Raw genomic sequence first — 15,039 nt, 5'->3', positions numbered from 1 at the left:
CTGCAATGGAGAGAAGGGGAAGATGGAGGAAATGAAGATGGAGAAAAGAATGACATTTATTCACTGAACACACACACAAATCCACATCAGAGAAGCCTATCCAATCATCAATACACACACACACACACACACACAGAAGTATTGAAGAATGCAGACGCTCAGACATTAGTCCATCTTAGCAAAAACTAGGAATGTGTCTTCCAGAAAATGCCTCTGAGAGCTAACCAGTCTCTACCAGGAAGCTGAAATTCCCCAAGCTTCGGTAACACAGGACATTAAAGTAGTCATGCGACTCAGCACAGTCATCTTCCGTCTGCTCTCTGTAGAGTTCAGCAGGGGCAGCTTCTGCCCGCACACAGCTGCCAGGGAACGAGGGAATGCTGGGACTCCAATCCTCCTGTTCAGAGGGTGTTCTCCTGAGGCCACTTTCTGCAGAATGGATTTGAAGAGATCTCTTCTAAAAACAAACAAAGCACAAGGGAGTATGTGGGGATGTTATTCAAAAGTTGCTTCCTGACATGGTACACAGTTCTTCCTTTCTTGTACACACACACACATACATATACACAGGGAAACTTGTGTTCTTGTCAACACCACCAGTTCCTCAGCCCTAGTTTTTCAACATTGTTACACCAGATTTCAGTACTAACCACTCTACTTACAAAACTTGCTATGCATGCCCTGTGCCCCGTGCCCCATTACTTCTTATAAAGCAGCTTCAGTCCCAATTCTCCTTCACTCTGTGTTGCATTGGACACTGTTGACCTCTGTCTCCCTCTCCCCTCTCCCTTTCTCCCCTCTCCTCTCTCCCTGTCCCCTCTCCCTCTGTCTCTCCCTCTCCCCTCTCTCTCTTTCTGTCTCTCTTTCTCAAGGTCTCCTTCCTTGTCTCCTATGGCATAGTTCTCTCCTGATTCTCCTCTCCTCTGCTGACTACCCACCTTCTTATTCATCCCAGGCTTGCTCTTTCTTCTTCCAGATCAGTTCAGCTAATGAAGGGGTTCCCCAGGGTTCTGCCCTCTGTTTTCTCACACTCAACACTTGCTCTCTGTCTCTGAGTTGCTTCATTCTTATATGCATCTACAACCACCATCTATCCCCTGAAGGGTCCCAAACTCTATTCAAACTGGTCAGGGGTTTTCCCCTAGCTCCAACCCAGATGTCCAGCTACTAATTGGGCATCACTATCTTATGGCCCTCCTCAGAAGGAAGATGGGGCAATCTACTTCCGTAATGATACTGCCTTGGAAACCCAAGGAGGGGTCGTTATGAGTTGGGGCCAACTCAACGGCACATAATAACAACGTCTTATGGCCTGGGAGCTCTGGTAGCGTAGTGCCTAAGGCAATTGACTGCTAACCAGAAGGCTGGTGGTTCAAACCCACCAGCCACTCCTCAGAAGGGAGATGAGGCAATCTACTTCCATAGTGATACTGCCTCAGAAACCCAAGGAGGGCTTGCTATGAGCCGGGTCCGACTCAATGGCATATAACAACAACATCTTATGGCCCACCACAAGCCCAGACTCAACTTGCCTCCATGGGAAACATCACATTCCACCCCCCACAAACTACTCCTGCTCCTATATTCTCTCCTGGTTTATTGCACCAGCTAACCAGAAACCTGAAGGCTGTTAGTCTCCAATCAGCATGAAATCCCATCTAATTTTACTCCCAACTAGCTCTAAAATCTATTCCCTCCTTTCCAATCCTACCACTATGACTTATCTATCACCTGCACTTCTTTATTAACCTTCCCCTAGACCCTCTCCCACCTGTAACCCAACTTTTGCATGGCCCCCAATGGAGGGATCTTTCAAAAAGGAAAGATGACTTATGCTATGCTTCTGCCTCAAACCTTTCATGGCTTTCATTGTCTATAGAAGGAGAGCCACAGGTGGACTTTAAGGGATTTGAAAACCTCCTTAAATTGCATAAAAAATGTTTGTGTAAAAGTGCATTCTTCTGGAAAGAAAGTTCATAATTTCACTACAGTTTCTAAAGAAGACTGCCATGCCCCCAAAAAACCTTTTGTGACTTGGTCATGTTCACACTTCCAGCTTCATCTTCCACCATACTTCCCCAAATACCCTCTACCCTCTGCTATAGGACCTGGACACTGGGAGGGGGGGGAGCTATCATTTATTGAGAATCTGCCATGAGCATGCACTAGGCTAATTTCTTTATGTCATCCGAGCCTCAACCCTATCACAATTTCTACTCTGAGATAAGCTACTATACAGAGACATGTGAAGTCACTTCCCTAGAGACAAATCCAATTTTGACTCAGGTTTCTCTTTCTCTCCAGCCAAGCTGCCTCTCCTCTTGCAGTTTCTCAAATGCCATACACTGACTGCTTCCTGCCTTTCCATTTTGTATATACTGCATCCATTGTTCATTACCTGTAGTCCCCCTAAAGTTTGTTCCAGACTCAGCTCCACGGAAGGAGTCCAGGAAGCCTCCTCTGACTCCCTCTGGGAGTTCTATTCCTCCTGGGTGCTATCATTTGGTCCTGGGTGTTCTCTAAAGTTTATCTGTTCACTCTTCTGTGTTTCCTGGCCCTAAACAGTACATTCCCTGGAAAGAGTCTGTGCTGCATTCCTCTGTAACTTCAGACCCCATAACAGATGCTCAATATATGTTTGAGGATTGAAACAAGCTTTCTCTCTCTCTCTCTCTCTCTCTCTCTCTCTCTCTCTCTCACTCTCTCACTCTCTCTAGCTCCCCTATAGCCCCATACCTAACAAACCTGATTTTTCAAATCAAAGCAGGACTCATGGCCAGACAATTACAATGGCTCTTAGTGGGATAAAAGGACAGAAGTGTTGAAATTTGTTTGGAGAAAACAGAATATGGAGGCATATCCATATAAGAATCTTGTAGGTGAGGGTTATGCTAAGGTGAGGAAATCCAATAACAGCATGCACAAGCAAGATGATCCAAAAACATACTTAATGACACCCCAGTGCAAAGCTGGCACCTTCTCAGCATGAATAAAGACTGTTGTAAAGTGGGTCACTCTAGCATAGGTCTGAATGACAGGATCATCAAGAACCACCAGCTTGGAAAATAACAGCAATGAACACAAAACAAACATCATTCTGTCCAACCACCGCTGCTCCTAAGATAGGAAACACCAGCACCATCAGCAGCTAGTGCTAAGCACAACAGTGTACACATACATATGCAGGGAGGCTGAGAAGGAGGGTGGATGGGGCTCTGTGGATGTGCACAGTGATAAATATAAAAAGCTAGGGATGGAACCACACTGTAGGGCTTGAGATGCTGGGCTGAGAGAGGCCATCTTTAGTCTCAGAACCACACACTGGAGTTAGGTGGTCCCCTTCTCCCAACATCACCCCTCCCACATTTGTTGTTTTATCATTCCTTTTCAGTAGACGTGAATGAAGCTTAAAGTACATATATAGAGAAAGGATAGTTAGTGTAAGGTACGCTGATGCTGCACTTAAAAGAAAAAGTGCATGCCTTGATGTAATCCAATCTGTTTTTAAAAATATGAAAACCTAATTCTTTCTCAGTGAACTATTTGTGAGCTTTTATGCTGATGTGTTCTAGTTCCCATTCTTGGTCAAACAGACCACCCTTGCCTTTGAATCTTAAGACAATTTTGGCCTCCAAAAGCCCTTGGATAAATACAAATGTGGCTGGCATGTGTCCCTCAGATGCTCCATTTTCATTCCATCCTGTATGGGAATCTCCATAACTGTACTTAGTGCAAAAACTAAATCTAGACCTAATGCACTGATGTTGTCCAGCAGGACCAAAGGGAGCTACAGAAATTGCAGTTGAGCTCCATCAGAAAAAACACTGCCTGTTGGAGAACATGAGGAGAATGGGCAGTGAAGTTGGCAGAGTCACTGTCCAGAAGTTGAAGATACCCATATGTCTTTTCCTTCCCAGAAAGGTCCCCTGGGGGCACTTTCACCAATAGCTGCTTAACAAATGGCATTCATTCATTTGTTCATAATAAATTCATGCAATATAAATATTTATTGAGCACTAGGTATTATGAAGTACTGTGCTAGGTGAAATTTATAATAATTATAAGAACTTAATAAAAATAGTTTTTTTGTATCAAACCAAAACCAAACTCACTGCCATTAAGTCAATTCTGGCTCATGGCAACCCCCATTGGGTTTCTGAGGAGGTAAATCTTTATGGAAGTGGATTGCCCAGTATGGTGTGGTAAATTACCTGGTATGGCTTTTCTAGCCAAAGGTCTTTGTAAACTCTGGTGGAATTTGCTGTGAGCAACTGAGGAGCTCCTGATTATAAAAGTGATCCATTTGGGGTATTTCTGTTGGGCGCAACACAAAGCAATGTTCTGGGAGGTCCCTGCTCTCTCTCAGGTGCTTAGAATTCTGATATTATGATTGGTTGGTTTGGCCACTCTGCCAGGCTCAAAAGGAGGCCTCCTAGAGGCAGAACTCTCTCTGACTGCTGGCTGAGGAAGGACGTGCTCCTGCAAGACACACACTGCTGGGAAAGAGATGCAAGAGACTCACATTGCTGAGAGAGACACCGAGGGACACGCACTCCTGGGAGAGAGACTGTGAGAGACTGTTGAGAGACGGCGGGCTGCGGAGAGAGACTGAGCATTTTTTCCTGAACTCGAATTGTAGCCTGTGGTGCTTCCCTAATAAACCCCATAATCTGAGAGTTCTGTGTGACCACTGCAGCGAATTATCGGGCCCAGGAGAGAGGTGGTGGGTGCTTTGGGAGGAACGGTTGGTGAAAGGGCTGGAGGGAGGCAGCATGTGTGGCCTTGCAGTAATAGGCCTTGGGCTATTGATGGTGATTCTGTCTTCCTCTTGTGGGGTTAGAGGAGGTCAGAAGATGTGGCCCCCTTGCCCTTTTTGCACCCAGTCTTCCTTCCGTGGAGTAGCTGGTGGGTTTGAACTGCCAACCTTCTGGTTAGCAGTCAAATGCCTCAGGCACTACACCACCAGAGACCGGGAAAAATACCAAGTGACTTACATGAAGAATTTGACTTAAGTTTTACTACAACATAATTATGGTAGCACCATAACAATCCTCATCTTTCACATGAGGCAACTGAGGCTCGGCAAAGTTAGATGACACATCTACCCAAGTGGTAAAACCAGGACTCAAACAGAGGTTCAATTCCAAAGTCCATGTCTCTAATTAAAACAATCAAGTAGCTCTTAGAGTCTATAGTGAATGCTTTTATTGCACTGCTCAGATCCCCTCTACCTGACCATTCTCTTATTTCCCCAATGCTGTGACTATAGGCTATGAGGAATTCTTGGTAGAATTCTTCAGGTTTGTCTCTGAATGTGTTGGCATGGGGAGAACCAGTCTTCTTTTCCTTCCTACCTCTTGCTTGATCTATTCCTTTGAGGAGCCTCACCTGTATAGGTATGGCTATCTCAGCACACATATCCAAGCTTCACCTATACACCTGCAAAATCACCTGTCCCTTGTCCATCATATGCTCAGGATGCACATCAATGGCATGAATGTAGGCTTAGGCTGTTTTCTTTGGTCCTAGGTTCCTGGAGCATGGTCTAGGAGGTAGGTTAGCTTAAGTTCTTGATAGACTCCTCGTATCATGGAGAGGGGCATAGCCAGAGGAGGAACTCAAGACAGGGGTCCCTCTTTCCCAGGCCTCATAAGACAGGAAACAGGGCTCCAAATCATGGAATAACACAGATTTTTTTCTTTTCAGAAGGGTTGATGATCATCTGCTGGTTAAATATATATTTGTTATATATATATGACTATTGTGATGGTTAAGTTTGTGTGTCACCTTGTCTGGGCCTGGTTGAATATCTGGGCAGCTGTGGTAGTTATTCCCCATGATGAGGCTGTCAATCAACTCCGTGGTGGGACCTACCACAAGCAGCTGAGTAGCTGCTTAAGGGATGTGGTCTGCTTCCCGTATATAAGAAACAGCTTTGGAAATGGTCTCTAACCTATGGCACGCTTGAACCCTGCATGTAGCCGTGTCATTGTTCAGCAGCCTGCCATGCTCTGATGACCTGGGGACTTTCAATGGACTTGAATTAATGGCCTGTCATGTGGTTTGGTAGCATCAGGACTGTGTCATTTTATTTGTCGACCTTGGGCTTGTTAGCCTCAGCAGCCAGTAGCTGCCTGAGTGAAGAGATGCCTCTAGCTTCAATGGGCTGGGAGCAAGAGGCAGAACTGAAGCCCAAAGTCGAGGGGCTTTCACACAACCCCTAGAGCCTGGCACTTTGAACTTGGACTTAAAGCCTCCAAACTGTAAGAAAATAAACTCCTGTTTGTTCAAGCATCCCATTTGTGGTGTATTCTTGTCAGAGCGGCACTAGGTAACCAGAACAACCCAAAACCAAACCCACTGCCATCAAGTTGATTCTGACTCATAGTGACCTCCAGTGTTCAAGGCTATACATCATTACAGAAGCAGACTGCCTCCTCTTTCTCCTGCAGAGCAGCTGGTGGGTTCAAACCTCTGACCTTTTGGTTAGCAGCCCAATATCTCAACCACAGTGCCACCACCAGAGTTTCTCTCCCCTCCCTCCCTCTCTCTCTCTCTCTCTCTCTCTCTCTATCTATATGTATATGTATATATTTATTGTTTTTGTTATATTTCATCAAGTCAGACCCAACTCATAGCAATCCCTCCTTGGGTTTCCAAAGCAGTATCATTACGGAAGTAGATTGCCCAACCTTCCTTCCAAGGAGTGCCTGGTCAGTTTGAACTGCCAGCCTTCTGGTTAGCAGTCAAGTGCCTTAGGCACTATGCTACCAGAGCTCCTTTTATATATATACATACATATATAACTAAAATTCATGGCAATAATAGCAGTAAGTTGGGGAGAGAGGTTAAAAGAATTAATGTATTCTAAATTCTTGTGGTGTTGGATTACCTGGGGCAGGCCAGGTAAGTGAGCAGAGCATGGCAGGTGGGCCTTGGAGTGCCTAGGGCAGGCTAGGTAAGTGAGCCAGGCATGGCAGGTGGGTGTTGGAGTGAGTGGCTGGGGGAGCAAGTGAGCAGAGCGGTTTAGAACAACTAAGGAAGATAAACTTGTCTGTCAGTTTGTTGTACTGTGGTGGCTTGTGTGTTGCTGTGAGGCTGGAGGGTATGCCACCAGTGTTTCAAATGCCAGTAGAATTTCTCATGGTGGACAGATTTCAGTGGAGCTTCCAGACTAAGACAGACTCAGAAGAAGTAAGAAGCCATCCACTTCTCAAAGAATTGGCCAGTGAAAACCTTATGAATAACAGTGAAACACTTTCTGATATATTATTATTACTGGAAAACTTTATGAATAGCCCTGAAACATTTTCCAATGTAGTGCCAGAAAGATAAGCCCCTCGAGTCAGAGGGCACTCAAGATAAGACTGGGGAAGAGCTGTCTCCTCAGAGTAGAGCCAACCTTAATGATGTGGGTAGAGTAAAGCTTTTGGGACCTCCATTGGCTGATGTGGCAAAAAAAAAAAATGAGCAAAAACAGCTATAAACATCCATTAATAATTGGAACATGGAATGTACAAAGTATGAACTAGGAAAATTAGAAGTGATCAAAAATGAAACAGAACACATAAAGACAGATATACTAAGCATTAGGGAGCTGAACTGGACTGGTTTTGGCCGTTTTGAATCAGATAATCATATGATCTGCTATGCCCAGAATAACAAATTGAAGAGGAATAGAGTGGCATTCATCATCACAAATAATGTTTCAAGATCTATTCTGAAGTACAATGCTGTCAGTGATAGTATAATATCCATACACCTACAAGGAAGACCAGTTAATACTACTATTATTCAAATTTACACACCAACCACCAATGCCAAATATGAGGAAACTGAAGATTTTTACCAACATCTGCAGTCTGAAATTGACAAAACATGCAATCAATATGTGTTAATTACCATGAGTGATTGGAATACAAAAGTTAGAAACAAAGAAGAATCACCAGTAGTTGGAAAATATGGCCTTGGTGATAGAAATGACACTGGAGATCGCATGATAGAATTTTACAGGACAAATGACTTATTCATTGCAAATACCTTTTTTTCAACAACACAAATGGTGGGTATACACGTGGACTTCACCAGACAGAGTACACAGGAATCCAACTGACTACATCTGTGGCAAGAGGTGATGAAGAATTTCTATATCTTCAGCCAAAACAAGACCAGGAGCTGATCATGGAACAGACCATCAACTGCTCATATCCAAGTTCAAATTGAAGCTGAAGACAATTAAAACAAGTTCACAAGAGCTAAAATATGACTTTGATTATATACCTCTTGAATTTAGAGACCATCTAAGGAATAGATTTGATGCATTAAGCACTAATGACCAAAAACCAGAGGAATTGTGAGATGACATCAAGAACATTATCCATGAAGAAAGCAAAAGGTCATTAAAAAGACAGGAAAGGAAGAAAAGACCAAAATGGATGCCAGAAGAGACTCTGAAACTTGTCCTTGAGCAGAGAGTAGCTAAAGCAAATGGAAGAAATGGCAAGATAAAAGAGGTGAACAGAAGATTTCAAAGAGCAGCCCAGGCAGACAAAGCCAATTACTATAATGAAATGTGCAAAGACTTGGAGTTAGAAAACCAAAAGGGAAGAACATGCTCAGCATTTCCTGAGCTGAAAGAACTAAAGAAAAAATTCAAGACTTGAGTTGCAATATTGAAAGATTCTATGGGCAATATATTGAATGATGCAGGACACATCAAAAGAAGATAGAAGGAATACGCAGAATCACTATCCCAAAAAGAAATGGTCAACGTCATCCATTTCAGGGGATGGCATATGATCAAGAACCAATGGTATTGAAGAAAGAAATAGAAGCTGCACTTTAGGAATTGGTAAAAAAAAAAAAAAAAAAAAGCTCCAGGAATTGATGGAATACCCACTGAGATGTTTCAACAAACAGATACCTCACTGGAGGCACTCACTTATCTATGCCAAGAAATTTGGAAGACAGCTACCTGCTCTACTGACTGGAAGAGATTCATATTTGTACCTATTCCAAAGAAAGGTGATACCACAGAATGTGGAAATTATCGAACAATATCATTAATATCATATGCAAGTAAAGTCTTACTGACGATCATTCAAAAATGGTTGCAGCAGTATATTGACAGAGAACTTCAAGAAATGCAAGCTGGATTCAGAAGAGGATGTGAAACAAGGGATATCATAGCTGATGTCAGATGGATCTTGGTTCAAAGCAAAGAATACCAGAAAGATGTTTACTTTTTTTTATTGACTATGCAAAAGCATTGAATTGTGTGACAAATTATGGATAACACTGAGAAGAATGGGAAGTCCAGAACACTTAATTGTGCTCACAAGGAACCTGTACATTGACCAGGAGGCTGTCATTCAAACAGAACAAGGGGATATTGCATGGTTTAAAATCAGAAAAGGAGTGTGTCAGGGTTGTATCCTTTCACCATACTTATTCAGTCTGTATGCTGAGCAAGTCATCCAAGAAGCTGGACTATATGAAGAGGAATGTGGCATCAGGATTGGAGGAAGACTCATTAACAACCTGCAATACGCTGACAACACAACTTTGCTTGCTGAAAGTGAGGATAACTTGAAGCACTTTACTTTTAAAGATTGAAGACTACAGTCTGCATTATGGACTATACCTCAATATAAAGAAAACAAAAATCCTCACATCTAGACCAATAAGCAGCATCACAATAAATGGAGAAAAGATTGAAGTTGTCAAGGACTTCATATTACTTGGTTCTACAATCAACACCAATGGAAGCAGCAGCTAAGACATCAGAAGACATATTGCACTGGGCAAATCTGCTTCAAAAAACCTCTTTCAAATGATGAAGAGCAAAGATGTCTCCTTGAAGACTAAGTGTGCCTAACCAAAGGTATTTTCAATCGCCGGGGTAGCTATGAGTTGGGGCCGACTCAACGGCACATAACAACAACAACAACAACATATGCATATGAAAGCTGGACAATTAACAAGGAAGACTGAAGAAGAGTTGATGCTTTTGAGTTGTGGTGTTGGCGAAGAATCCTGAAAGTGCCATGGACTGCTAAAAGAACTAACAGATCTGTCCTGGAGGAAATGCAGCCAGAATGCTTCTTGGAAGTGAGAATGGCCAGACTTCATCTCACCTACTTTGGTCATGTTATCAGAAGGGACCATTCCCTGGAGAAGGATATCATGCTTGATAAAGTGGAGGGTCAACGACAAAGGGGAATACCCTCAATGAGATGGATTGACACAGTGGCTGCAACGATGGGCTCAGGTATAGCAGGGATCGTGAGGCTGGCACAGGACCAGGCAGTGTTTTATTCTGTTGTACATAAGGTTGCTATGAGTTGGAGACAATGCCTAACAACAAACAACAACAACAACAAATTCCTTGCATTATCAGGAAATTATAAAAGTATTCGTTTATATTAGAGTTTCATAAATTAGGGATATATTACGTAATCTGTGGTATAACCACTAAAAGAGTAGCTAAAGAATATATAAAAGAATAAACTAATAGGCCATTTTAGTAATAAAAAGTACTTAATTTAAAAGATGGCAAGAAAGCATAGAAGGGACAAACAGGGGAAGCAAATAGAAAGGAAAATAGATGGTAGCTGTAAATCCACAAGTATAACAGCTCCAAGTAGGTAGTCCAGAAATAGTAACATCAGGGCTACAGAGTTGATTTGTTGTTGAGTGGAAACAGAGTTGGAGGGAAAGAAGTCAGGAAGGAGAGAAGGTGTTCAGGGTGAAGGTGATGACAAAATTAGGAATTTGCCTTCCCCAAAATGTTTGTGAGGTAACCTGAATTAGGGTGACTTGGGCAGGCTTAAAGGGTCAGAGAAGACAACAAAGCAAGGAGTGAAAATTCTTCAATTGATAGCTGCTTAGTACATGACATAACAAGTATATTGATACATGGCTTTATTGCTTACAAAGCTTTCACATCCAATATGCCACCAGTTCACCACAGCTCTGGGATACAGAGCAAGTCCAATTATAATCCCCATTTTATGTATGAAGAAACACAGACTTGGAATCATTAAGTAACTTGTCTAAAATCACACCCTTTGTGCTGGAACTAGAAACTAACTCCTTTTTTGTTATTATTGTGGTAATATACATATAACAAAACATTTACCATTTAATAATTTTTAAGTGTACAATTCAGTGACATTAATACGTTTGCATGTTGTACAATGGTCATCACCATCCGCTTCCAAATTAGAACCTAAATTGTACCATTTCTTATCCAGTGCTTTCGGCCACATGACCCTTTAAGCTAAAGTAATAGAGACTTTATACCCCACTGATTTTGCCATGTACCCTTTGGACCCCAAATGTTTGGAGCGTTCATTCCTTATCCTGTAGGCCCCTAAGAGAATAGCCAGCCCTGATGAAGAGTTTTGAAAATAAAATGAGAAAGTGTACAGAAAGCCCTGGCAAATAGTAGATGTCTGAGATGCATCACACTCATAGTAGATGAATTAGACTCCCAGGACAGTGGCTACAAGTCAAGCAAGGATCAGAAACTGTAGGTGACAGGAAGATGGGTAGGACACAGATTGAACTTTCCAGAGCTCCCAAATGAGGAGAAGCACAAGGAGCGAAAATTAATAACTTACAAAAAGAAAAGAAAAAAATAGCAGAGCAAGTACTATGAGAAAAACAAAAACAAACTCACTGCCGTCGAGTCATATCCGACACATAGTGACCCCTCCTTGGGTTTCTGAGGCAATATCACTACAGAAGTAGATTGCCCAGTCTTCCTTCTGAGGAGTGGCTGATGGGTTTGAACCACCAGCCTTCTGGTTAACAGTCAAATCCCTTAGGCACCATGCCACCAGAGCTCCTACAAAGAGAAATGCGGGAGATCCCCCCAGGTCAGTGGATTGACACAGGTAGAATTCTCTTGATGTCTCTGGATTATCTCAATAGGACTGATAAGAGCACTCTGGACAGGAAAAGGACCTGAAAAGCCAGGGCAGAAGGGTTGGGGTACCCATGACAGATATGCAGCCAGAGCCATTACCTTTCTGGCAAGTATGACCACCCAGATGACTACTGTGCTCATGACCACCAGCACTGTTGCCATGGCTCCAAGCCAGGGGATCTGGAATCTTGTGCTGTGCTCAGCCACTAGAGGGAAGAAGAAATAGGAGTGAGTGGCAGAGCCCAGAGCAAAGATAAGCCCTTCCCCAAGCAAGCCCCAACTTCATGGCACAGAGGTAGGAAGTGGCCAGGCCCTGTCTCTAACCACAGGACTGGAGACATTGAGCCCAGCTCTTTGGGCAGCAGAACATCAGCCTCATATGCTCAAGCACTGGTCAGTGCAGTCACACACTGGTCTCAACCAGGAGCATGTGTAATGGATTTGACATCCAGAGCAGATCATTTTTAATACCTTCTGCCTTTCTTATAGGAGCTCTGGTGGCATAGTGCCTAAGGCATTTGACTGCTAACCAGAAGGCTGGCAGTTCAAACCCACCAGCCACTCCTTGGAAGGAAGGTTGGGCAATCTACTTCCATAGAGATACTGCCTCGGAAACCCATAGAGGGGTCACTATGACTTGGATCCGACTAGAGGGCAGTGTGTTGTGTTGTTTTGTTGGCTTTATTATGATGAAATCATTTTCAGTATAATTAAAAAATAACATAACACCATCGAGAAAAAAACAGAAAGTGAAATTTTTCTTTTCTTAAATTCCATATATGTAAATAATAACAATAAAGAATGTTTAATTAAAAAGGAAACTAATGTTACAGTATCAAAAACTGTAACTATTTGTTCAATAATTTTTCTATCAAACCATGAACTTTGACTCTTTCATGAGTGTATGGTATCATATTTTATTAGATAATTAATCAGTAATCAATAAGTGAACTTTAATAAAACTAAAACATCTACAAAAGATATAGTTATTGTCTCTACTCATTCTTTAGTTTTAAAACAACTAACAATTTAAAAGAAGAATAAATTTCTATTTTAATAATATTTTTATTTTTTAAATTCAGTAAGATATTTCATTATTTGAATGAAAATTTGAGTTTACAGAAAAAAAATTATATCTTGAAGTTTGCATTCTGCTTCACTTTTAAACACAAACAGAAACTCCAAGAGGTCACATAGAATGTCAGAATCGAAGTAATTCAAGTTCTCATTCTTTGTCTTTACAATCCCTATGATATCATTATTTATTTAGCATCTACTGTTTAAAAGCAGGAATATGTAGTACCCACAGCGGTTGGAGATACAAAGTTTACCTCAAATGTACTTAAGTAACTCCAAACCATTTTGAACTTACTATGAAAATGAGTGCATGTAGCTGAGTCCACCTGTGTAAGAAACCAACAGTATAACTGGAAGTTCTCAAAATTAACTTCTATCTAAAATCCAATGATTATTAAAGAATAACTAATAAAAAATAAGCTCATTCATAAAATTCAATAGGAACCACAGCAATTATTTAAAATTTAAATTAACCTTTTTTTTTTTTTTTCTTTTCAGGGAAGACTATTTTATCACGGGGATTATTTGGAATTGCTGGCACACAGTAATAATAAAAAGGAAATTTTCATTTTATTAGTGTTTTAAATTGTCTACAGATAATAGACCTCCTTATTGCCTGCACCTCTATCAGACCAGTCCCTCCACCCACCCAAGGTAGGCCAAAGCTACACTGGACATGCTTTCCAAGAGTAAAAAACCAGTTGCCATTGAGTCAGTTCTGACATATGGCAAACCTATGTGTGTCAGAGTAGAACTATGCTCCATAGAGTTTTCAACAGCTGAGTTTTCAGGAGATCACCAGGGCTTCCTTCTAAGGCACCTCTGGGTAGACTCAAACCTACAGCTTTCCATTAGCAGCCAAATGCATTAACCACTTGCAGACTCAGAGACTCCTTCCAGGAATGGGGTCTTTGTTTTTTTTCTCACCTATGTTAGTACTGAAGACCTCGGTAGTGACACTAACTGTTAATCCAGCTGTGCCTCAAAGCTTGTTGATGTTGTTGGGTGCCATCCAGTCAATTCTGACTCATAGCAACCTTAGAGGACAGAGTAGAACTGCTTGTTCATCACTAAATTCCTGATTCTGAGGGAAGTTACATTTTGAAGACCCTGTGCCAAATGAATCCCTAAGCATAAGATTTCAAAGCATTCTTAGAGGAATCTGATCCAATGTCCTAGCTGTTTAAGTGTTGAGAAAGTGGAGGACCAGGAGAGCAAGTAAGCAGTTCAAGGTAATGTAGTATATTCATATCTTAGATTCCTGGTCAGTGTTCTATCAGGAGCAAGTGGGTAAAGGAGGCAGCAGAGAAGATGAGGGGAGAGGATGGGGAACTTGATGAGTCATCGGCTTCCAGCACAGGAACTTTCTTCACACAGGAGACCTGTGTTTCCCAACTGGAGTAGGAGGTCATATGTTCTCTAAGATGCAGGCTACTCATATCAGAAAAACTGAAGTTCAAATCCAGGCCCCATCATGAATGACCTAAGGGAATTTTGTGAAGCTCAGTTGCTCTGTCTAAAGGATAGCAACAACTACACACCAATCGTATGAAAATAGCACAAGACTGGGAAACATTTCATTCTATTACACATAAGGCCACCATGATCAGACACAAGTCAATAGCGGCTAACAACAACTACTACATCATGAGCTTGTCGTGCAAATTAAATGGAGCTATGTCTATAAAATGTACTCATTCCCTTCACCTTTCCTTCTCCTCTTCTATCATCTCAGTTTCCAAGCCCCACTACATTCAGAATGTAGTTATGTTATGTTGGCTTAAAAGAGCTCAGTAGACTTTCTGCTGAGGCCATGTGCTTTGCCCCTTAGAAGTATCCTTAGCTAACAGTCCCTGGGCATCAGCCTGGAATACTTCCTGTTTAGGTGAGAGGCAGGGAGGCCCAGGGTTCAGGAGGAACCATAAGCCCATGATCCATCCCATAGGAACACCACACCTGTGCACAACTCAGATTGCATCAGGCAGGGGTGTGGTCTGAAAGGAATGATGGAGAAGTACCCAAGGCATCCA

At 42.1% G+C, this 15,039-nt stretch overlaps 1 protein-coding gene across 1 annotated transcript in view; it reads right to left on the bottom strand.

Moving 5' to 3' along the window:
• Positions 1-220: 220 nt before the first annotated feature.
• Positions 221-15,039, bottom strand: part of TIGIT (T cell immunoreceptor with Ig and ITIM domains) — a 39,624-nt gene continuing 24,805 nt past the window's right edge. The window contains exons 3-4 of the mRNA XM_007947844.1: positions 12,032-12,138; positions 221-457 (exon numbers count right to left, since the gene is read on the bottom strand). Coding sequence (XP_007946035.1) covers positions 221-457; positions 12,032-12,138 — 344 coding nt within the window. The remainder of the gene's footprint in view (positions 458-12,031; positions 12,139-15,039) is intronic.

The sequence above is a fragment of the Orycteropus afer genome, unplaced genomic scaffold (assembly GCF_000298275.1).
Source record: "Orycteropus afer afer isolate SDZICR_OR568_19922 unplaced genomic scaffold, OryAfe1.0 scaffold00195, whole genome shotgun sequence".
NCBI classification, from domain to species: Eukaryota; Metazoa; Chordata; class Mammalia; order Tubulidentata; family Orycteropodidae; genus Orycteropus; species Orycteropus afer.
Note: the sequence above shows the minus strand (reverse complement) of the source record. Positions and strands in the feature narration are given on the sequence as shown.